Source organism: Lepisma saccharinum, chromosome 5 (assembly GCF_977018435.1).
Source record: "Lepisma saccharinum chromosome 5, izLepSacc3.1, whole genome shotgun sequence".
Taxonomy (NCBI): Eukaryota; Metazoa; Arthropoda; class Insecta; order Zygentoma; family Lepismatidae; genus Lepisma; species Lepisma saccharinum.
In genome coordinates this window covers 73,529,720-73,555,914 of record NC_139233.1, presented here as the reverse complement: position 1 = coordinate 73,555,914, position 26,195 = coordinate 73,529,720, and the positions used below count along the sequence as shown (strand labels likewise).

At 38.6% G+C, this 26,195-nt stretch overlaps 1 protein-coding gene across 2 annotated transcripts in view; it reads left to right on the top strand.

The window, feature by feature from the left end:
• The window catches only part of LOC145987882 (BRCA2-interacting transcriptional repressor EMSY), a 143,211-nt gene that overhangs the window by 16,374 nt on the left and 100,642 nt on the right, over positions 1–26,195 (top strand). For both annotated transcript variants that reach the window (XM_083122669.1, XM_083122668.1), the window contains exon 4: positions 9,639–9,814. In XM_083122669.1, coding sequence (XP_082978795.1) covers positions 9,639–9,814 — 176 coding nt within the window. The remainder of the gene's footprint in view (positions 1–9,638; positions 9,815–26,195) is intronic.

Genomic DNA, 26,195 nt, shown 5'->3' with positions numbered 1-26,195 from the left:
TTACTCAAGTCAAGATTCTGGAGGATCAGGTCCAGAAATACTACCCTATCCTCTATCATCATCTTCGGATGAGGATGCAGTGGTGTGTGACCGAGAAGATGACATGCCCGTTGAAACAGTTGCACCGTCGTCTTCCCACAGCAGAGAAGAGGCAGGAGGAGATGCTCGGGTTATTGAAAAGGAGATTTGGTTGGGAAGAGACAGTTCTGTTTGGTAGATAGTCAAGGGTCATATTCCGGTAACAGGCATTAAAGCTGGCGTGAATGTACTGAAAGAACAGCGTTTACCTACAAGCTACGCCAAACGATATATTTGTGCAGGGGGAGTTTCAAGTGCTTTTCGCCTTCTTTTTGATGAATCCATGTTACGCCTAATCCGAAAATGCACAGAAATAGAGGCAAGACATCAGCTTGGAACACAGGAATGGCACCTAACATTGGAGGAAATGGAAGCTGCAATCTCTTTGATGTATGTAAGAGGTATTTATTGTGCAAGAGGAATATCAGTCGAAGATCTGTGGTCTCAAAGTTGGTGAGTCAGCTTCTTCCGAGACACAATGCCAAGGGATCGCTACAAGGAGATACTGAGATACTTGCATTTCGATGAAAAGTCATCTCGAAAGGAAAGAATCTTGACTGACAAATATGCGCTCGTGTCAGAAGTTTGGAGAAAATTTATCAACAATTGTTTAAGTTGTTACAGACCAAGTGAAAACATAACAATTGACAAACAGCTTTTACCCAGCAAAACACGATGCCGCTTTACTCAATTTATGGGCAGTAAACCTGATAAATATGGATTAAAGTTTTGGGTTGCAGTTGATACTGAAACAAATTATGTTTGTAACTCCTTCCCCTACCTTGGAAAAGAAGAGAATCGACTAGAAGGGCAGTCCCTTGGGGGATGTGTTGTGTTGCTGCTTATGGAACCCTTCCTGAATCAAGGTTACAATGTTACAACGGACAGTTTTACAACACTCAAATTGACCAAGGCATTAAAAGAAAATAAGATTTCCATTGTGGGCACGATGAACAAATCTCGCAGAGAAGTTCTTGATGAAGCAAGGAAGTCAAAAGAAGAGCTTTATTCCAGTGTTATTCTACGCCACAAGGACATCACGATGACTGTGTATCAAGGAAAGCATGCTAAAAATGTGACTGTTCTCAGTTCCTTGCACAGTCAGGTCTCCATTGAAGCTGATGGGAAAAAAAACAACAACCTGAAACAATTAAATACTATAATAAGACAAAATTTGGTGTAGATATTTTTGACCAGATGTCAAGGAAATACACAACAAAGGCAGCCTGCAGACGTTGGCCTGTTCACGTTTTCTACAATTTGTTGGATATTGCAGCTATCAACAGTCATATTTTGTACTGCAAAGTGACAGGTTAAAAGATGAAAAAAAAATAATTCATCAGGAAATTGTCTGAAGAGCTGCGACAGAACTTCCTGCGGCAAAGCTCAAAGACAGAGAGAGGAATGAAGAGGTTGAGAGATGCATCAGACAAGGTGGATATCAAGAAAAGGATGCAGTGCCAAATTGGAAGATGCAACCATAACAAGACAAATATGGAGTGTGTGCATCTTGCGTTGCCCAGAAGGACGTCTATTGCTACCAGTGTGTGTAGAGAGTGAAGAAACTGAAAGGTAATGTAATATTATAGTACAACAAACTACATGTATTTCAACATTTTGCAGCTGTTTATTTCAAAATTAAATTAAAATCTTATGGTGGTCAAAATGACCACCCTTTGTTGTTCTAGGGTGGTTAATTTTCTCATCATTCTAGTGTTAATCTCCCTCAAAACCTTACCCCACATATCAGACACACAGCTCTAGATTTTTCTTTTGGGTTTGTTTAAATTCTTGTTGCAATTCCGTAAAGAAACTGCACACTCATTCACTGCTCTACAAATAACAGAACACATATTGATTTGTATATACAAAACAATACATCTTTTTTTAGCATAAAATGTCTCTCAAATTTAGACGTGGTTTTCAAGATAAGTCCTAGACTTTTATAAAACGGTACAAATAGTGGCTTTTTAATAATATGGACCGGGACACACCTCTCAAACGGGACTGTCCCAGTCAAAACGGGATGTATGGTCACCCTAAATATAGTAGTTCTGGTCTCACTTTAAACTGTAGATTCAGTCGTGATTAGCCAGCATGTGCATCAAGTGGACTTAAAGTACCAAACTTTATTTACCACATGATCATGCTTTTATAACTCTTGTGAAGCAGATTTATTCTTAATGGTAATGCTATTACTTTGTAATCATAGGATTTTGGGTTCAACTCCTTGTCGAGACACATTGGAGAGTGGTTTGTATCCCAATTTCAACTCTAGGCTCACATTGTATCTAAAGATATCTGTTTGGCAGTTACGTGTTGATAGGTAATTAACTCTGTTAACACTATAAGCACCAAGCCGGTCATTTTGACCGTTTTTCAAATTTCAATTTCTGCTTTGTACAGAAAAAAATTTCTTCGTGCATTGAAATTTTGGGACTTTTCCTAAAATTTGCAGTACATTATTACTGCTATGCGTTATTTATAAAAAAAATAATACTAATGGAAATATTTGTGTTTCTACCTAGAAGCGCCGTTGCCGGCCATTTTGACCGCTAATGTATTTCAATGGAAAACCACTTCTCGGTTGGAACGTTGCACTTACAGTTTCCATCCCTATTCTTCCTTCCTCTTTTGGACTCGCCCATATATGTTGGCGTATTGTGAAAGCTGATAAGAAGGAGAAAGTGAAGACTCAGTTTCGTTTTAACAGCAGTTTGTAAGCATGTTTTCTAGACAATGTGTCCTCAGTCCAGGAATATTTGAAAGTATTACAGGAGATTAGTGAAAATGAATCCGATGTCGAGGACCCAGATCTTACTGTAGACGATTCCACGCTTCATCACATACAGAAGTGTATGGAAGAAGCAGCAGCTCGAAAGCAGCAACCCAATTGGCGTTTGTCATTACAAGAGCTTGACGCTTTCCTGGCTATTTTATATGCTAGAGGAGTGTATGGGTGCAGTTCTATAGACTACGATTTTTTATGGAAAACTACTTTGGGGGCCACCTTTCTGTCAACAAACAATGTCAAGAAACAGATTCAGGGAAATAATGAAATATCTTAGATTCGATTCAAAATCATCCAGATCTGAACAATTACAAACTGATAAATTTCCACTGTGCTCTGAAATTTGGGACAAATTGTAGGAGTTGCTACACTCCAGGGGAAAATCTGACAGTTGACGAACAATTGTTTCCTTCGAAAGTGAGGTGTACATGCCAAACAAACCAGACAAATTTGGTACAAAATTTTGGATGCTAGTGGACGTACATTTCAAATACACGTGCAATGCCTTTCTATAACTTGGGAAAGATTAATCTTGGAATGATAATGTTTCTGTACCTGAAAATGTTGTATTGAGAATTACTTCACCTTATCTAAAGAAATGTAACTACTGACAATTATTTCACATCGCTAAAACTCGCTGAGAAGCTAAAGGAGAAAAAGACGAACCTAATTGGCACTATGAAGAAAAATAAAAAGGAGATTCCTAATGAAATTGTGAACATTAGAACACAAGTGTATGAAACTTGTTTGCTAAAAAAGGGGGACATTACATTGTGTGCATACCAAGCTAAACCAAACAAAAATGTTCTACTCCTAATCTCCGTGTATTCAGATGTAGAAGTAGATTTGCAAAGCCAGAAGAAACTCCTAGAAACAATCAAGTATTACAACAAAACTAAATGCGGTGTTGATGTTGTTGACCAAATGGCACGCAAATATTCAGTCCGTGCTTCATCACGTAGATGGCCGGTACATGTGTTTTACAATATCTTAGATCTGGCAACAATAAATGCATGGGTAGTTTACAAAGCAGTCACGGGGAGGAATGTTACGAGATATAACCTTTTGATAGAATAAGCTGAGGAACTAAGAGAAGGACATTTGAATGCAAAGCCCAATAAAATATTGTCAACATCAATATCACATGCACGGAATGTAAGTGGCTCTGTTTCCAGAAAGAGGCGCCAATGTCAGATGGCATCGTGCAATGAAAACAAAACAAGTGACATTTGTTCAATGTGCAACAAATATGTTTGTGGAAAATGTGTTTCTGGTGTAGAAAAGGTACTGAAAAGCAAAAAATGTAATATGTGAAATTTCATGACTGAAATTTATTTCCTTGAAGAAAATGAATATTTATTGTTGTAATTAGTGCATGGAAAATAAAAATTGCTGGGTTTCATGATGTTTTTGTATTTCTTTTAAAAAATATTTTGTTTTATTAGCAATAAGATGATTATTGGCAATATCCATTTTGAGAAATGGTCAAATTTTAAATACCGGTCATTTTGACCGGAGGTGGCGCTTCTAGTGTTAAACTTACTTTTCATTTTTCTGCAAAAATTTCTTTTGCGATCGATTTTGCCACCCGTCTGGTGGCTTCGTCAGGTGTGTACTGTCTTGCTGCATGCAGCGTGGTTCCTTCTTCTTCCGCTGTGCTTGTGGCGGTGCTAGTTGATGCAGTCCTTACACTTCCTGCCATTCCCGTGCTGGCGTAGTGCTTCCTTCTTTTAATGCGCAAAGGGGTTTTGGCACTGTAAGCCGCGGTTCCCACTCTCGTCATCTGCTTTCGTGGAGCGGTGCAGGCAGGCTTTTTTGCGAACGCTTGAGGTATGTGGTTGGTTATTGTCGTGGGGGAGGAGCAGGTTGGGTGGGTGTGCCTATTCCTGATAGGGGGAAGCCAGGTTTTATTGAGGGCCCCGGGGTTAGTGTTGAGGTCCAGTAGGCGTGGTCACTTGCATAAGTTTCCTTTGAAAACCTTTCTAATATGGATTTTGCTTGCATGACTATTTTGGCTGAGTCTGTGTTATGGTTTTCGTCTATGAGGTGGCAGGAAAGACCTGTTCTTCTCCTCCCATGTCGGTGGTCAGCATTATGCTCCTTGAACCTATCTTCGAGCCGGTGCTTTGTCATACCTACGTACTTGCCTCCACATGTGCAGGTGATCATGTAGATGCTTCTTCTTGCATTGGGGTCATTGTAATGTAGTTTGGAATGGGTTAGGTGGGAGGCTATGGAAGGAGGGGGTTGGTCTGCTATCTTGAAATTGTGCCTGGTTAGAACTTTTTGAATTTCCTTGGTTAGGCCAGGATGTCGAGGGAGGCCGATCCATTTTTTTTCGACTTTTCTCTCAGGGAGCGTGGCTGGTTCATTTTTCTTCTTTTGGTAGTGTCCAGGAGGTGGAGGAGTTCCTGTCGGCTGTACCCATTGCTGATGCCAAGGGAGATGATATGATTGAATTAAGTTTGCAGATCTTCGGGTTCCGAGGTAAGGTTGATGGCCTTCTGGAAGAAGTTGATCCAAATGTTGTTTTTCTGTTGTGCAGAGTGACCGGAATGTTTGTGGATGTATTGCGTTCCTGAGTTGGGTTTTCTGTACGCATTGGTCTTGAATTTGTCATTTTTTCTGTTTATGGCGAGATCCAGGTAGTTTAGTGTGTTGTCCTTTTCTTCCTCTGGTATGAAGTGGATGCTTGGGTGGGCCGAGTTAAATAATCATACAGCTTCTTGTAATATCTTGTGGTTTTTGTAAAGAAGAATGGAGTCATCAGCATACCGTCTGTAGCCAATTCCAGAAAGGAGGGGTGAGGAAAAGACATTGGTTTCTATTGCATTCATGGGCCTCCCGATGGCGCAGTGGTAGCGTTGTCGCCTTGTAATCAAGGGGTCCCGGGTTCGATACCCGGTGGAGGCACAAGTGGTTCGGATCCCACTTTAAACTGTAGGTCCAGTCCCGATTAGCCTTACTGTGCATAAAGTGGACTTAAAACACCAAATCAACCAACAACCAATCTATTGCATTCATAACTATGTTGGAGAGGATAGAGAAAAGGGGGTTTCCCATGGCCAGACCTTCCTCTTGATAGAAGTATTGGCCTTCGAACTGTAGGGCAGAGGTTTCCAGGCAAACTTTCAGGAGAGATATGATTAGTTCGGTCTCATACAGGCTTTTTGTGTTAGTTAATAGCCACTTCCTGGTCTCACTTATTGCAAGACTTCTTGGTATGGATGGGTACATTTCCTGCACGTATATGCTGGCCATTTTTATTTTGTCATCCCCCACGTATCCAGTGACCATTTCTTTTATTTCCTGGCTGTTTCGGACACAGTATTTCTGATGGTGTTTGTGTTGACTGATCTTTTGTTATAACCACTTAGCAAGGTGGTTTCCTGGATGTTTGAAGCCGGCAACTTTTATGCGGAGGTGGTTCCAGGTTTGTGGGGTTTTGGAATGCCGTAGACGGCAGGGATATCCGGGTCATGAACTTTTAGGTTTTTCCTCTCCTTCTATGTGAATAGGGGGGATGAGTCGAGAGCGGTTTTGATTTCTTGGCATATTTTGTTCAAGGGTGAAGAGTCAAGTGGCCTGAAACCCTCAGAGTTGAGTTTTTCTTTCATTTTTGCTGAATAAGCTTCCTTGGAGATTATTACGTATTGGTTTCCTTTGTCTGCATGCATGCACGAGAGGTTGTTGGAGGAGAGCCATTTTTTGGATTTCCGAAGTTTGTTGTTAAGTTTGGAGTGTAGCTTAGGCATACCACGGGAAGCAGGGGAGGGGAGGGGGCACGTAAGTGTTCTTCAAGGATGGCTGCGCACAATTTTCTTATGTTTTGCCCCTCTTCTGGCATTTTGGCAAGGAAGGCGGCTTTTTCCACAGAGGCTATGATGTCCGGCATTGGGTTTCTTTTTTCTTGTAGTGCAAACTTGAAGCTGAATTTTAGGATACACTTGAACTCACTGGTGAATTCACAATCTGATAGGTTTATGATCATTGGGTGGTTGTCTAGCTCGTGAAATGAGGGGGAGGGTGGAGGGGCTTACAGGGGGTGGGGTGGATTCCAGGTTCCACCAGCTTAGAGAATTTTCTTTTGAGGGTGTAGAGCTTGTCATATGTGAATTTTCTTAGCTTGCTCTGCAAAATTCCGTCGAAGTCGGAGCAGCCCATGTGGTTGCTAAACTCGTATAAACTGGACCACAACTTGTAACACACTTCACTAAGGGCACTGATTTCACTATGCATCTGGTTTATTAGGGATCGTAACACACAAAACTGGCCCGTTTTTTGCACTTTTGTCACAGACGAGGCGCGGGATATAGGTTTCCACGCAAGAAAGTTGAGGAGCACTCTTTGTTTGTAGCACTTCTGAAGGAACACGGGAACGGCAGAAAGTGAAAGGACTGCATCAACTAGCAACGCCACGAGCACAAGCGGAAGAAGAAGAAACCACGCTGCCCTCAGCAAGACAGTACACGACCGACGAAGCCACCAGACAGGTGGCAAAATTGATCGCGAAATAAATTTGTAGCGAAAAATGAAAAGTAAGTTTATCAGAGTTAAAACATTCGGGTCTGGCCTCATAATACAGCATTTATACCTCTGGACTGCGGTTTTTGGTTGTTTTTAAAAAAATCATAGAAAAAATATTTTAAATTTGTTTTTATTTACCACACATTTCTTGAATCTACAAAACTTACTCTTTTCAATGAACAAAAATTTGTTAAATTTTCTTTTCATTTCCAGACATTTTTGAATATTTTTTTCAGCAATGTTTTGCGAACATTGTAACAAATGTTAATACCTAGTCTTACCATAAATACTGTCACAAAGTTTTAAGTAAATTGACACAAAATGCTGAGAGATATTTTAATATCCTAATAACATTACTGAAATGGATGCATGACAAATCAAAATCACAAATCATTATTCAAAATTGCCACGCTTAGCACGCACACATTCCGTAAGTCTTTGTGGCCACGCATCAATTGAATTATGCAACACATCGACTGGAAAATGAGCAACTGCTTTCAGAAAAGACCGCTTTAAACTTTCAATATTGGGATGTCTCTTCTTGCAAGCCATCTCCTGAGGCTTGGACCACAATTTGTAGTCTAAAGGGTATAGGTCTGGACTTGCAGAAGGCCAATCCGAAGTGAAAATTAAGTCTGGTACATTTGCCTCCAGCCACTCCTGTGTTGTTCAGGCCTCATATGTTGGGGCTGAATCCTGCTAGATGCTCTAGTTCTGCCCATGGAAGAGGGTGTTGTTGAGATTTTTGACTAGTCTCTCAAGAACTGTCTGCTGGTACACTTTGGCTGATGTTTTGACCCCTTTTTCACAGAAATGGAGCGTGCCCTCATAGCAAATGTTCCAGACTTCATTTCCACTTCAGATTGGCCTTCTGCAAGTCCGGACCTATACCCTTTGGACTACAGATTGTGGTCCAAGCTTCAGGAGATTTTGTATGAAAAAGTGGCTGCAGGACAGGACCAGACGATGTATCAGTTGGTTCTGTGTCATCTGTAAAAATTAAAGAAATAAATAAATAAATAAAATAAATTTTCATTTGACATACGCTATACAAAATAATGAATGGAAAAACTAAAAATACATCAGTGCATGTAGGAGAATCAAGCAAGAGGCAAGATGAATAGACCCTTTTCTCACTTCATTCATAAAATACTAGAGTTTGCAACACTGTTTATATTGTCAACAATTAATTATTACGAATATAACCTACCTTCCAAATCTTCAAATTCATCTGCATCATCAAAATCGTCGCTAACTTCAAACTCTGAGGTGGAATCGTCATGCAGAATTTCCACTATGCAGTCTGGATCTAACGACGCCATTCTAAACAATTCAATGTATATCAACCGGACAACAAACAGTCGCAGGTGCGAGATAAAAATAGCACATGAGTCACCTAGCAGTCGGAATTTCAACAGATCGGCTTGAATGAACACACACATGAGACGAAGTACGAATATAGCCCGTAGTTCAATCGGCAAAGCGATTGCATACCGGAGGATGGACTATGCCCATTGTTCGTCCACATTGACTTTAAGTGCACTGCGGGCTATGTCCGTCGTGAGACCCCAATGTGTTAATTATTGTAGGCTCAGTTAAGATTAATAATTCTATGGAAAATAGTGGCGACAGTGGTTCTTCACTAGCAATCATTGTTGATTGAACATTATCCATTGCTTATTGCTTCTAACAGTGATACCTATTCTAACACTATATTTCAATAGAACATCACTGCTCTTGTTTGCAGGTGAACAATTTCAAATGTTCCAATAGAAGTTGAAAAATCATGGGAACATCAATTTACATGTTGTTTCTTGTAGCTGTCAGAATTGCTCCACGTATAACGTTCACCATAGTTTCTTATTAGATATATATTTGGAAAACGTGCATGTTATACAGTGTAAATATGGTCCATTTTATTTTTTCTTATAATTACTGGGCTACAGTGGTTATTCAGCGAGTTAAATCATTGTGTTATTTGGAATTGCTTACATTAAGTTTAAAACACCAGAATGTTGGATTTTTTATGTATTTTTAATTAAGCACAAAATGTGTAATTTTTTCCAAATTTGCATTATTTCATAATTTTGAATGCATGAAAAATGTGTTCAGAACATGTCACTGTGCATTCATGCATAACCATTTTTTGCAACAATTAACACTTTTTGGTTTTGTTGCATTTGCAAAAAATTAAGGTTTCTATTCTTTAGACATTAGTCTATGTACAATATTTACTTTTCAGCATGGCAGGACCTAACACATCTACAGAATGGGCAATTGAAGGAAGACGGCTCATCCCACTAATGCCACGCTTGGTTCCACAAACAGCATTTACTGCTTTAGCAAACAATGTAGCAAATATCGCTGCAGCAGAAAATGCTAAGCTTCCACCTCCATCATTCACTGCAAAGAAAGGTGGTAAGTAAATTATTTAGTACAAACATTGTGTGCTTCCAGATTATGCAACTGTTGTGAAGAATTAAGTAGCAATGGCTTTGGATGTAGGAGCTCCCCTGTTTCGTAATGTAAGTTCTCCCTGTACTCAATTTTGCTGTGTCAAGTAGGTCATCTATTGGATTTCAGGTCTCTTTTGAGTGACTATCTGTTCCTCCAGAACCAACCATAAATTTTGCTTGCAAACCTGCTTACAACAATTGCATGTTCTAGATCATTTGCAAATTTATAGCAAGGGGAAGGGTATGGGAGCACATGTCTCTCACAAAAGGGAGTACATTATTATATCCAGGTCTCAGAAGTTGATGACCTAAAAGATATAAAAAAATAAAATAAATAAATCATGAATTACAAAAAAAAAAAGACCTTAAAGGTCTTACAAAATACAAACTTGAATTTTCCATAAATAGTAAAAGAGTGTGATATGTGTGAAAGAACTTGAATAGTTCAACATAGGATTTGTATGTGTGTGTGTGTGTGTGTGTGTTTTGTTTGTTTGTTTAGTGTAAGCAACCAGTGACTACAGGGCTTTACATTTAGACATTTTATTTAGAAAATCAACAAATTCATAAACATACTAACAAAATTGCACTAAATTACAAAATATTTGTGGGTATATCAGATTGGTGATACTATCGGCAATTCCACTAATAAACCAGTACACTAATATGCCTATATCAGCTTATAGAGTGTAGAATTTATTAGAGGTTTCGTGCACAGCAGTCTCACCTACAATGGTTCTAGGTTAGAACCTTCGCTAGGCCATGGAAGTTGCATTAAGTTTGCCCTTTCATCTAGTCATCATTCATTTCTCTGTTTGCTATGATGCCAGGGGTCCCGGGTTTGAATCCCAGCCTGGGCATGGATATGTGTGAGTTTCCGTTCATCAATTTCATCATGTCATCACTAGGCTTCGGATAGTTATGCACTAAAAATCCTTTAAATTTGCAAGCAAATATGCTCTTAAAATGCTTGAAATATGCTCTTTAAATGATCAAAATATGCATTTAAAATTTTAAAAATTGACATCGAACTCCGAAAATTTGTCCATAGCTTGTAACTATTTATTAATTACACTGTTTACATAAGTAAAAAAAATATGGTTTGGTTTACCTTATTGACAATTGACCATATTTTACATATGGTTTTTGTATATGTATCTTTATCATAAGTCCACTAACTGTTTTTGACTTCACTGACCGTCATGATTAGCAGAAGGTGGAATTTCACCAACTGTCTCTCATTCTACTCAGCATGAAAAGTTACTATTGCACTTAATAACTATGTATTGTTTGAGATGCTCAAAACTAAATTTATGCCTGTTATCCATGAGAATACTTGTATACTCTGAAAACACTCTCTCCACATCACAAGAAACAATAGGCGCATGTTGTAATTTCAACAAATCGGAACCGTCCAGTTCACTTGGAACACTGTCCACATTTTGTTTCCCTTCATGAATAGAGCAAATATTCTTTAGGAGCTTGTAGCCAGAATTCTTTGCAAACACATACTGAAATTTTTCGAGTACTCCTGGCCTTCCAGCATTCAACAGAACTTGTTCCACCTTTTCCACCTGAAAACTTTTCTTAAGAGAGAGTCCCTTTAATGAGATGTTCCGGGGATTCGTGCCTCCAGGTTACGTTGCCTTTAGGATAGGTGAACCTAACCTACTCACCAACTTTGGGCTTGACTGAATTTGCAAGTGTACCTGGCTATGCAACCTGGACGTACTTATCCCTGTGCAGCTTTACGCTGTCCTCCTATGACCATATGCATGGAGGATGTCCCCAGCTGACCAGCATCCATTCCTAGGAATGATTGCTGGTTTATCATAGGGACTTTTAGCCTATCTAAGTCAGAACGAGAGGAGAACTCCCTGGCCTTATCCGCCCAAATATGAATTAAAAACCAAGACGTTGGAATGACACATTTAATTTTCTTGAGTCTCTCACATTTAAATATAAACAAGCACTGAACAAATTTATAGGGATGTTTTTACACTGGGGTCATTCCATATCAATTCAACCAAAAAAAAGAGGTTTGGGAACCCACTATCTCAGATTTTTATGGAACTTGGTACATTCAATCCTTCCATGGTTGTAAGAAACCACATAAAATTTTTCGCCTCTAACTCATCTGGTTTCAGAGTTACGGCCTCTCAAACTTTCAGCCAACTCTCGTTTCCCTTCATTTCCGAAGCCCTCATTGAAACCTGCAGTGCTTTACAAAAAAAATTCAATCTCGCTCACACATGATTCAATCCTTTTGAAATTTCACAACCATATTAACCAAACAATAGGCATTTCAGAAAAAAATTATGACATCACATGATATCAATTTTTTAGTAAAACAAAAAATTAATAAAAAAAATATTAGCGGGATTTTGTTGCCGAAAACATGCCTTGCTAAAATTTATATTATCATTAAAAGGGAATGAATTAATACCAGCATAATAATTTTTAAAATTTACCTGGATATGTATTCTAACTTACCCAGCAATAAAAGTTATGCTTATTTTATTTGTTCTATAAATATAATATACTTATGTCTGATATTTGGATGAAATGGCTTCCGGAGTATTAAAATATTTTGATTTACTCAAAATCAATCAAATAATGTGTTATAAATTAATCAGTGAAGCAAACTCGAAATTCTACACTTTTGTTTATTCTTTGAGCATTGTTGTATTATTATTTCCTTGCTTATTTATAAAATAATTTATCCATATATAAGCAAAATATATATGGTTCAAAAAAATCTTTGTTTAATGTTGTGTTCTTTGTAAGCAGCAGTTTGATGATATGTCAACATTACCTGAGACAGAATAGCAATGAAGATGACAATAATGATAATAATAATAATTTATATTATTTTATTAATATGAAATCATTATTGAACAATATCAGTTATTATGGTATCCCCTCCTGCTTCAACATTTGGTGTTTGATGATTTATCCATATAGATATTTAAATGTGATTGACCAAAATACAGGTTTAAAAATTACTGAATATTCCATATATTGCCTATATATATTTTTTACTTTTTCATATATGTGCATGCAACATTTACAAAAATTTACTTTGTGACACAAGTTGCATACTTTGACACGTTCAATTATCTTGTGCATTGAACTTAGAACCTTTTGCCATCCAGATGTTGTTTCTGGTGGATCAACAACAGCCAGCACATGGGGAATGGGTACTGCACATGTAACTTCATGTCTTGGCCAATAGAATGATGGGGAAGTGGCATGGGGGTGAAGAAACTTTACAACAACATCTCCTTGATGTTAGCATTTTGATAACCAATGATTTTGGGTCAGTGACCTATTATTTACTTGATATTTTGGTGTTTTAGCATGATTTTACCACTGAGGCCTAATTCCTGCTAATTTTAGTATGTAGGGAAATGGCTACTCCTGTTAATTTTACATGGAGTGAAATAGCCTTGTACTTTTGTTGGAGTGGAGTGGTGCTTGTATGTATTGGGGATGTATAGCCAACCTTTGGTTGGTTATATCCCCTTGTCTCCAGTTTCCTTATTGCAGCTGTAATGCACATGAAATTCAAGCTAATAAATACAAGCTCTTCTCTGACACTGTTTGTATTCAGGGCTGTTTGTGCCTCGTTGATACAAACAGCCTCGTTGGGATCTAATTGTTCAACAATGTTGCTCACTGCTTCAAAATTGTCTGCACAGTAAGCTGCAGCATGAAGTCAAGTGTCCCATCTTGTTATAATGGAGAAGGGAGGGAAGGGAGTGTTCATGTCACAGTTTTGAAACTTAGCTTTGCGATTTGGGTCTTTTATCACAGGAAATTACCCTGTTTACTTGAGGATAAAGCGCATGAACCACTTCAGTTACACGATGAAGTTCTTGCACCACACAAGTTACGTGGATCATTTTTGAGAGTACATAAGAATTCTCTCTCTCTTCTTCAACACCAAGAATACCAAACACAAAATTAGCAACATGCCTCTGTTCAGAATCTGTTGTTTCATCCAAAGAAACCCAAATAGATTTGTCCACTGCTTTTGCTCTCAATTTACTTAATGTCTCGTTGTATAACACCGGAAGATAATTTTCCTTAGGGTAGATTCATCTGGAACAGGCCGTTCAGTGTATTTCTTCAGAAAGTCTGCAAAGACCTTGTTTTTCAACTTTGCCAGTGGTATGTTTGCTGACACCAAGGCCCTGCACAAATCTTCATTGAACTGAGGTCCTGACTTACTTACTGATGGCTTGATTAAAGACTGTTGGTTCTTGCCTTCGATTTTCGTTGCTCTGTTCTTGATGTGTTTCGAAATTTGTAGATGTTGAATTGCTTGGAACCTTTTCCCAGCTGACACTGAGGTTTTGCAGCATTTACAAAAGAAGACTGAGCCGTCGGTAGAAAAAACTTTAACTTCTTTTACATATGCACTGAGCAAAGTACAGATCACACGCTTCTCCTTCGGCATCTTTGGATCGCACTCTCGCACAGCCACCGTAAAACTAACGATTCTCCCACTCAAAAACAACTTGTAGACAAAGATTAAAATTACATGCATTAGCACTGCACTGCATTAGCACCTGTTCTAGCAGGGGCATTTCCAGAGAGCCGTGACTCACCTGCGAACAAAGATAACAAATCGGTCTTGACTACGAAGAACACCTGACAAATGAATCATGTTTCTGAATTTCTCCAAAGGAAAGGAAACTACAAATTTTCAGACAGAAACAGCAGAATATGCATTTGTAAGAAAATATTGGTAAAATATGCAATATATCCTGAAGACACTGAAAGTATGCATTTGCATATAGTCTGATGCCTAGTCATCACTCATCCCCATCTTCACAAATTAGTCAAAAGTGGCACAAAAACGCGAAGTAAAATATAAAAAATCAATCAATCAATCAATTTATTTGTTATATTGAAGAGTAGAAAAAGTGACATTAACCAAAAATACAAATTTGAACTAATATAAATATTTTCTCTAAGGTCATGTGCACATAGGAGATAGTGAATGCGAAGATATTTAGCAAGCATTCTTGGTTTTGGAGTTTTAACCACTGTGTTATTTTTAAAAATACCTCCGTCTTCAGGGTAGTTTGTGATGTACTAAATCACATTGCAATCCCTGGACACATGGTGTTTTTGGGGATGGTGTCTATATAGAGAATAAATTGTTGCCTTGTAGGATTATTCTCAGTGGCCAAAGCTTCACCTCGTACATGAAGTTGCCAGGGAGAGTATAACAACGTGCTTCCCGCTATCGGCCTCACCTTAGTACCAATTGATATGCCAAGTTTGGTTCAGACCTTTCGAGCCAACACGGCCGGTAGCACAGCTTTCTAGGTACCCTAGGGATGAAAGTAGATGTCTGATGTGATGTGACTCAGGACGAGAATTACATATTTACTAAAGGAGCAGTGCCCCCTTTAAGAGAACTCCATTTGATTCATGCTGTAAGACCTTGAACTTTAAATTAATTATGCAACCATTGAAACGTTACACTCACAATCAAAATGTAAGCAACTACTGCACTTTGAATAATGCCAAATCTTACATAGTACAGGGTGGCTACAAACAAGCAAAAATGAAATTCCCTGACTTTTCCAGGTTTTCCAGGACAAAATTTACATTTTTCCCTGACAATTACAAACTAAACTAAAGCGATGTTTTTGTAAATTGAAATAATAAACTCCTACAGATCCAGGCATGGATTTGTTAAGCACCAATATTATCTTCAATGAAATTGACTTAATTCCTCTATTCTCTATGATTTGAATTCAAACTACAAAATAGTGAATTTGGAAAATTATTACAATTCACAAGCTAGGGAAGGATTACGGAATTTTGTCATACGCAGTAAGTTTAAAATAAAATACTTGATTATTTTTAAAGTTACGACTAAATGAGATAAGAGTGAAGAGTGAATGATTAAGAAATACAATTTGTAATTTATCAGTCTCCTTATCCATTCTCGGTATTATATGTTGATATTTCCACTGAAGTTTGGAACCCTCTGCTTGCAAGAACCATGAGTGCGGACTCAATTTTCAATGCATAAAGCTACTTCTCTCTTCTCTGTAAAGCAAACAACTTAACTCTTTCATATAAGTGAAACAATTGAATCGAACTAAATAAAGTGTCATATTTCCTTACATTATCAATGGGATTTCTGCTTCAGTACAGGATATCTAAGTGAAGTACTGTGAAATTGACAACATGCAGTTATACCATTAATGCTGACGAAAAGGGTATGTAGGTATTAGAAATTTAACGCAAGGAATTTATAGAATTGCATTGTATAGGTACCTGATTTAGCTAACCACACATTAAAACACTAATAATAAAAGCTTCTGAAAGTTCATATACGAGGGGAATCCTGAAAAAAGCTCCAATGGTGCCTATACGCAGCACTAGTGGTCGGAGAGGTACACACACACATGCAGGCAGGAAGAAGTGGCATTTAGCTGTAAATGGTACAGTCGTAATGCAGCCGTTTTAGGAGAGTTCTAGGTTAAAGATGGCAGCTCTCATACAGTCTCCCACAGACTGCGATGTAACCTACATTGCACGCTCGGAATTTGGCACAGAGCCACCAGCAATTGTGTGAGGTGTGCAGACCGGACGTCGTGAACGATAGTATGGTCAGACGATGTTGCAGACAATTCACGGAAGGCCAATCGAATGTGCACAACCCCATACAGCACAACACAGGCCCTTTGCATCACTTCGGGTGAGAGATCTTGGACCACTCCCTGTACAGCCCTGCCCTTTAATGTACCGACTTTCATCTCCTGGTTAAACTGAAGAGGTTTCTGTCAGGGTAAGAATTTGACAGCTACACTGCGGTAGAGATAGTTCCAGTCTTTGTATGTCAGACACATATACCATGGGCATAAAAAATTTAGTGACATGCTACGACAAATACCAGAACAACGGTGGTGATTATGCCGAAAATTAAGTTAGGACTCACTGTTACTAATGCAATAAATTACTACTGATATTCTTGTTTTATTTATGCCTAATCGGTAAGGACCTTTCTAAATTGGTGTATTTTCTTATTTTTTTAGTTTTTACCATACGGTGTTATTTTTCCCAAAATTCACATTTTCATTTTAGCGCATTTTCTGGCAAATATCTGAAATTATACCTTCACGGTGTATTTAAACTACTGCTTCACATGGCCTACACATCTTCATGAGAGTTTGATATGTTGAAAGTTGTTTTGGGAAAGTTATTTTCCATACCCCTTTTTTTTAATTTTAAGGTAAGGATTTTAGATAATGGAATTTTCCCCGTATATACTGAAGGGTGCATAATGACCATAAGTGGCGACGCACCAAAAAAATTTTAATCAATCAATCTCACGTGACAGATACCGATATATTATAGCACCAAAAATTGGCATTATCTTTTTTGACTTGTTAGTGTTAAGTTTCCCAAAATTCGCGTTTTTGTTTTAGAACATTTATCTGCCAAATATACCGAAACTTAATACTTCATTGTGCTTTTAAACTATTATTTTAAATTGTAGGTCACATGGTCTACGTATTTTTGTGACAGTTTGATATGTTGGAACTGATTTTTGAGGAAGTAAAAGTAAAGTGCGCCCCTGCACTTTTCCATGAAGGTGTATAGGGGTGTGGAGTTAGGGTCCCACACTTTCTTCATCACGGCTGAAGGTGGCTGGTGATGTGATCAGCACCATGCTCCTGGCTACCTTTATCCCTCAAAGTTTCCTCAAGGTACCAGCTTCATATTATGCTGGGCGGGCACATGAGCAGTTTGAATATGTGGAAAACATCCTGGTTCTCCCCCGCAGGGGATTGACCCCGGGTCTCTCGCATATTAGTCAGACGCCCTAACGAATGAGCTCCATTATTACTCGCTCGACAAATGCCGATGGTGCACACTTAGCTTGGTAATTCAAAACATATCTTCTGTGACGGTAGATATGCACTCGATCTCCTGTTAGAACCCTGCCACTTTGCTCTGTGATGCAAATGGTTTTGATAGAAGTTGAAAAAAATTGTAGGAAATACATGATTTAATGTGTCTGTCGGAATTATTCCATGTACGTATAACTCTACAATTTACTCTTGAGTAAAATGTTGGAAAACTTGCATATGTTCTATTTTCATAAACATGGCCTACAAAAGACAAGAATGTTGGATTTCATGGAATTTTTCGTTCTTTTAGGACATTTCTTTTTTAAAAAAATCATTAAAAACGCCAACAATTCGCATTATTTCGATATTTCGAAGGGGCGAAAAATGTGTCCAGACATCACTGCACATTCCTAAACATAACTTCGCAGCAATTACCATTTTTCACGGTTTTGGCGTTTGCGAAAAATCAATGTCCCTACTAATTTGAAATTACTTTATGGCCACCTCTCATATAAATCAGTAGATGGAAAGTGAAAATTTAGCAGGGCTGGCAGAGAAAAGTCAATCCTTGAAAAAAGTGATTTGCTTTTATGACTGAATGAATCTAGTAAATATGATATTAAAATATTTACGTATTTATTATTAGTATTTTGTTTCATAATATTGGATATTAACCTTACCCTGTGAGAGATTAATGACCATCTTTCATGAGTTTAAACAGACAGGACAGAGACTGGCGTTAATTTCATTGCAATACTAGTGTTACAGTAAATTTGAGGTTGGGAGCATGCTCTTGCCAATTTTTATAACGTTCACCAATGCAGTTTATGTTTCACTTTTTCGTGATGGTGTTCAATATATATCCCGTTTGGTTGAATTTTTCTTGATATCTAAGAATAGTGCAATGTCATTGGAAACGTATGTTAACTTGTGCGAAACCAGTAATACATCAGGATGATGAAAGAAGACCTACATAAGAACTGCTACATTAAATAAGGTGAAGTGAGCCAGAAGAGTAATAAAATTCCAGCAGCATATTTGCAGTCCATGCAATTTCTGTCGCATGTTGTAGTGAGATACTTTGTCAGGTGGCGATATTCAACAAAAATCGTATGTATCAATGGAACCTATTTGTTTCCATGTTCCTTCAGTTTGCCCAACAAAATGCCTTACTACGTGACAAGTCCCCTTACTACTCCCATATGGACAAGATAAAATGATAATTCAATGCATTTTGCACGTAATATTTAGAGGCTTAACCTTTACTTCCCCAATGATACCATATGTTATCATCAGAGTAAGGTCGTACTGGCCTGATGATACCATACGGTATAATGGTGATGATTACGAAATGAATGTGCTTTTTTGAACGTTCATACTCTTATGTTTGGGTGGAAACTCTGACACAGGTCTGGAGCAAGCCTGGGAAATTCATATTCATGACCAACCTCCCCCTCTCCGCAACATATTCATGCCACATTTCCGAACAGTTTTTCACATTTTGGCTCATTATTCAATTTGTATGGCACCCAGGAACATGAAATATGTTTCAATCTCTTTGGAAACGACCATTCTTTGAAGAGAATACTAAGGTTTGCACCTTTTCACTAAAATAGTGGGAGAAGAGGGGGCAAACTTCAGATTTTTATGTTTTTTTCATTGAAATTCGGTGGTCGCACCCTCAAACCCCCCTTCCTCCGTTCGGCGATCTGAATTGTACACGGTTGCATGCTCGGATGTTTTATCTGTAAAACAAAACTTATCCAAAGTAGATTGCTCCCATAGTGCCTGAGTTATAACAATTTTCCTCCAAAAATGCAAATTACCTATTTTACGTAAAAAAAAAATTACATTTTGGCTTATTATTCAACTTGTATAGCAGCCAAGAAGATGAAACATGTTTCATTCTCTTGAGAAATGTCCATTCTTTGAAAAGAATACTAAACTTCGCGCCTTCGTCCCAAATAGCAGGAGAAGAGGGGGCAAACTCCAGATTTTTATGTTGTTTTTTCATTGAAATTCGATGGTCGCGCCCCCAAAACCTCCCTTTCTCGGTCCAGCATTCTGAATTGTACACGGTTGCATGCTCGGATGTTTTATCTGTAAAACAAAAGTTATCCGAAGTAGATTGCTCCCATAGTGCCCGAGTTATAACAATTTTCCTCCAAAAATGCAAGTTACATATTTTTCATTTAAAAAAAATCACATGTTGGCTTATTATTCTACTTGTATGGCACCCAAGAACATGAAACATGTTTCATTCTCTTGAGAAATGTACATTCTTTGAGGTGAATACTAAAGTTTGCACCTTCTTCCCAAAATAGTGGGAGATTTTTGTTTTTTCTATTGAAATTCGGGGTTCGCGCCCCCCAAACCCCCTTCCTCGGTTCGGCGTTGTGAATTGTACATGGTTACATGCTATGATGTTTTAGCTGCAAAACAAAACTTATCCGAAGTAGATTGCTCCCATAGTACCAGAGTTATAACAATTTTCCTCAAAAAATCCAAATTACATATTTTTCATTTAAAAAAAATATCACATTTTGGCTTATTATTCTACTTGTATGGCACCCAAGAACATGAAACATGTTTCATTCTCTTGAGAAATGTCCATTCTTTGAGATGAATACTAAAGTTTGCACCTTCTTCTCAAAATAGTGGGAGATTTTTGTTTTTTCTATTGAAATTCGGGGGTCGCGCCCCCCAAACCCCCTTCCTCGGTTCGGCGTTGTGAATTGTACATGGTTGCATGCTATGATGTTTTAGCTGCAAAACAAAACTTATCCGAAGTAGATTGCTCCCATAGTACCAGAGTTATAACAATTTTCCTCCAAAAATGCAAATTACATATTTTTCATTAAAAAAAAATATCACATTTTGGCTTATTATTCTACTTGTATGGCACCCAAGAACATGAAACATGTTTCATTCTCTTGAGAAATGTCCATTCTTTGAGATGAATACTAAAGTTTGCACCTTCTTCCCAAAATAGTGGGAGATTTTTGTTTTTTCTATTGAAATTCGGGGGTCGCGCCCCCCAAACCCCCTTCCTCGGTTCGGCGTTGTGAATTGTACATGGTTGCATGCTATGATGTTTTAGCTGCAAAACAAAACTTATCCGAAGTAGATTGCTCCCATAATACCAGAGTTATAACAATTTTCCTCCAAAAATGCAAATTACATATTTTTCATTAAAAAAAATATCACATTTTGGCTTATTATTCTACTTGTATGGCACCCAAGAACATGAAACATGTTTCATTCTCTTGAGAAATGTCCATTCTTTGAGATGAATACTAAAGTTTGCACCTTCTTCCCAAAATAGTGGGAGATTTTTGTTTTTTCTATTGAAATTCGGGGGTCGCGCCCCCCAAACCCCCTTCCTCGGTTCGGCGTTGTGAATTGTACATGGTTGCATGCTATGATGTTTTAGCTGTAAAACAAAACTTATCCGAAGTAGATTGCTCCCATAGTACCAGAGTTATAACAATTTTCCTCCAAAAATGCAAATTACATATTTTTCATTAAAAAAAAAATATCACATTTTGGCTTATTATTCTACTTGTATGGCACCCAAGAACATGAAACATGTTTCATTCTCTTGAGAAATGTCCATTCTTTGAGATGAAAACTAAAGTTTGCACCTTCTTCCCAAAATAGTGGGAGATTTTTGTTTTTTCTATTGAAATTCGGGGGTCGCGCCCCCCAAACCCCCTTCCTCGGTTCGGCGTTGTGAATTGTACATGGTTGCATGCTATGATGTTTTAGCTGCAAAACAAAACTTATCCGAAGTAGATTGCTCCCATAGTACCAGAGTTATAACAATTTTCCTCCAAAAATGCAAATTACATATTTTTCATTAAAAAAAAATATCACATTTTGGCTTATTATTCTACTTGTATGGCACCCAAGAACATGAAACATGTTTCATTCTCTTGAGAAATGTCCATTCTTTGAGATGAATACTAAAGTTTGCACCTTCTTCCCAAAATAGTGGGAGATTTTTGTTTTTTCTATTGAAATTCGGGGTCGCGCCCCCCAAACCCCCTTCCTCAGTTCGGCGTTGTGAATTGTACATGGTTGCATGCTATGATGTTTTAGCTGCAAAACAAAACTTATCCGAAGTAGATTGCTCCCATAATACCAGAGTTATAACAATTTTCCTCCAAAAATGCAAATTACATATTTTTCATTAAAAAAAAATATCACATTTTGGCTTATTATTCTACTTGTATGGCACCCAAGAACATGAAACATGTTTCATTCTCTTGAGAAATGTCCATTCTTTGAGATGAATACTAAAGTTTGCACCTTCTTCCCAAAATAGTGGGAGATTTTTGTTTTTTCTATTGAAATTCGGGGGTCGCGCCCCCCAAACCCCCTTCCTCGGTTCGGCGTTGTGAATTGTACATGGTTGCATGCTATGATGTTTTAGCTGCAAAACAAAACTTATCCGAAGTAGATTGCTCCCATAGTACCAGAGTTATAACAATTTTCCTCCAAAAATGCAAATTACATATTTTTCATTAAAAAAAAAATATCACATTTTGGCTTATTATTCTACTTGTATGGCACCCAAGAACATGAAACATGTTTCATTCTCTTGAGAAATGTCCATTCTTTGAGATGAATACTAAAGTTTGCACCTTCTTCCCAAAATAGTGGGAGATTTTTGTTTTTTCTATTGAAATTCGGGGGTCGCGCCCCCCAAACCCCCTTCCTCGGTTCGGCGTTGTGAATTGTACATGGTTGCATGCTATGATGTTTTAGCTGCAAAACAAAACTTATCCGAAGTAGATTGCTCCCATAGTACCAGAGTTATAACAATTTTCCTCCAAAAATGCAAATTACATATTTTTCATTAAAAAAAAATCACATTTTGGCTTATTATTCTACTTGTATGGCACCCAAGAACATGAAACATGTTTCATTCTCTTGAGAAATGTCTATTCTTTGAAAAGAATACTAAAGTTTGCGCCTTCTCCCCAAAATAGTTGGAGAAGAGGGGGCAAACTTCAGATTTTTGTTTTTTCTATTGAAATTCGGGGGTCGCGCCCCCCAAACCCCCTTCCTCGGTTCGGCGTTCTGAATTGTACACGGTTGCATGCGCTTATGTTTGAGCTGCAAAACAAAACTTATCCGAAGTAGATTGATCCCATAGTGCCCAAGTTATAACAATTTTCTGTTCCCGTGCAGAGTTCCATAACGATATCTTTAAATAAAATAAGTAAAAAAAGTCAATGAAGACAAAATTCCCTGACATTTCCCTGACTTTTTTTGACACCTCAAATTCCCTGACTTTTCCCGGTTTTCCAGGTCTGTCGCCACCCTGTAGTAAAAAAGAACATATTTAATTTGCAAGAAAACATTTACATACAGTTACATAAGACTTATTACGTCAATTTCTGTGTACTAGATACAGTAATTGGATAAAAATTTACATGTGCTTGAACTGAAATTCTTCAATTGCTTAATTTATTAATATTTGTTAAAAGGCCTTACGGAGTATCGCATGAGCAAACACTTAAATCCTAGTCCATCTTCTAATTTATTACCAGAGCTCGGGATTTTTATAAAGGATACCAAACCATCAATCTGTTATAGTTGCCTAGTCCTTTCACAAGATCGATGTCATTGTGCTGGGTTCTATATGTCACAATCGTCAGCACATCCGACTGTGTTCAGCTGCCATAATTTCATCAAAATAGCTGAAATATACAAACTACACCATTGCCGGCTCATTACCTTGGCATGACTCAATTTCTACGGGTTATACGTAAACTGTGACTTGACTACGTGCATAAACAAATTGCAAAATGTGCAGATGATATCAAATGCAATGTTACTGCTATGCAAACTAACTATTATCAATTAGGATGGCTTTAATACCATATATTATGGCTTTGAAAATAATAAAAACCACGGTAAAAACATATTCACTGAAATACATTGATAAATCTACATTGAAAGGGAGAGAGATCATGGCTTTGGTAAGTAGCATTGTCTGTATACTTGTACGGATATAATTCTCTTGTATGAATAATGTATACTAGATTTGATTTAGTGAAATTTTACGTGTTTAAAATGTTACTAGACCTGAAGATCATCGCCAATCATAACAATTTTTTGAAATGAAACCCAAAAATGAGATCTCCATATGGCCTAAAATGCAATGATGGTCATAAGAGTTATGAGTAGCCCAGGCTCCATTTCATCTTTTGGTCACGTCAAGACTGTTTTTCTATATAGGTTGCCAGGGAGGATTAATTTGCGGTGGCCCAGGCTCCACCTTGTCAAAGGATTGATACCGTTGGGAATCAACCCCAAAAAATGTAATGCTCCTTCAGTGCCGCTTACGTGCAATTGTCAGACCCTGAATGGTTGTGGTCTTACAGTTCTCCCAGTGTGTGTGCTACAGAAGGTTGTTTCACGTCAATGGTAATGATTTCAATCACCAGGGAGTAGCACATAGGCACAGCACAGAGCAGCCAGAGCCGATAGGACGAAAGTACTGTGTGTTGACTTGCAAAGAAGATGGTTGGTGTGTGAGTGAGTGTTTATATGGCACCGAAAATTTCAGTCTTTTGGGAGGGGTACATCTGTGCCCTTTCCAACGTTGGGTATAGTTATAGCGAGATAATTAAACAGTGCCAGATGAAAGCCTTCCATGTGTCAAAGAAGGGCATCAACGTAGTGTTGAATCGCCATAAAGCTTGCACCGTATCTGTTGCTGGAACCAGTCAAAGTGGGCCTCGGACATATCGGAAGCCCAATCGTTCCCCCGATGTTGTGCAGAAAGTGAGATCCTTGGTGCTACGTGAAAACCCTGCAACGCAAAGAGTGATTCCACAGGCAGTGCAATGTTCCCCTGCAACTGTAAATCGTATCATAGCCCAAGATTTACAACTTGTGCGGAAGCACAAGGCTCAAGTTCATAAGCTGCATGCCTCAGATGTCCAGGAGAGGAAGACCAACAGTTGGAAGCTCTACGAATGACATGTGGCTGGGGACCGCTGGAAGTATGTGGTGTCCCTGGATGAAGCATGGGTGTATCTGTCGGGATGTGATAAAAAAAGGGCCATCTACTATCGTCCATGTGATGCAAGAGGTCGATCTGAGGGTACGTGAATGTGCTGAAAGTTTTCCACGTGGGTTCATGGTTGTTGGTGGTTACTGCTATAATGAATGGCAAACTTCCACTGCGCAGAGTGGACAAAAAGGCTAAATAAATGCAGCCTATTACCAGACGAATATTTTGGATCCACTTTACAGACATGATATCCCTTCTCTCTATGGCAATGACACATCTCGTGTTGCCATCCACCAGGACAAGGCATCCAGTCATACGGCAAAGTCCACGCAGGCATACATGGATCGGATGGCACGTGAAACGGGTATTCATGCAATCCTCTTTACAGACATTCCTGTGAAATCCCCGATGCCTCTCCCATGGATTTCCATATGGCCTAAAATGCAATGATGGTCATAAGAGTTATGAGTAGCCCAGGCTCCATTTCATCTTTTGGTCACGTCAAGACTGTTTTTCTATATAGGTTGCCAGGGAGGATTAATTTGCGGTGGCCCAGGCTCCACCTTGTCAAAGGATTGATACCGTTGGGAATCAACCCCAAAAAATGTAATGCTCCTTCAGTGCCGCTTACGTGCAATTGTCAGACCCTGAATGGTTGTGGTCTTACAGTTCTCCCAGTGTGTGTGCTACAGAAGGTTGTTTCACGTCAATGGTAATGATTTCAATCACCAGGGAGTAGCACATAGGCACAGCACAGAGCAGCCAGAGCCGATAGGACGAAAGTACTGTGTGTTGACTTGCAAAGAAGATGGTTGGTGTGTGAGTGAGTGTTTATATGGCACCGAAAATTTCAGTCTTTTGGGAGGGGTACATCTGTGCCCTTTCCAACGTTGGGTATAGTTATAGCGAGATAATTAAACAGTGCCAGATGAAAGCCTTCCATGTGTCAAAGAAGGGCATCAACGTAGTGTTGAATCGCCATAAAGCTTGCACCGTATCTGTTGCTGGAACCAGTCAAAGTGGGCCTCGGACATATCGGAAGCCCAATCGTTCCCCCGATGTTGTGCAGAAAGTGAGATCCTTGGTGCTACGTGAAAACCCTGCAACGCAAAGAGTGATTCCACAGGCAGTGCAATGTTCCCCTGCAACTGTAAATCGTATCATAGCCCAAGATTTACAACTTGTGCGGAAGCACAAGGCTCAAGTTCATAAGCTGCATGCCTCAGATGTCCAGGAGAGGAAGACCAACAGTTGGAAGCTCTACGAATGACATGTGGCTGGGGACCGCTGGAAGTATGTGGTGTCCCTGGATGAAGCATGGGTGTATCTGTCGGGATGTGATAAAAAAAGGGCCATCTACTATCGTCCATGTGATGCAAGAGGTCGATCTGAGGGTACGTGAATGTGCTGAAAGTTTTCCACGTGGGTTC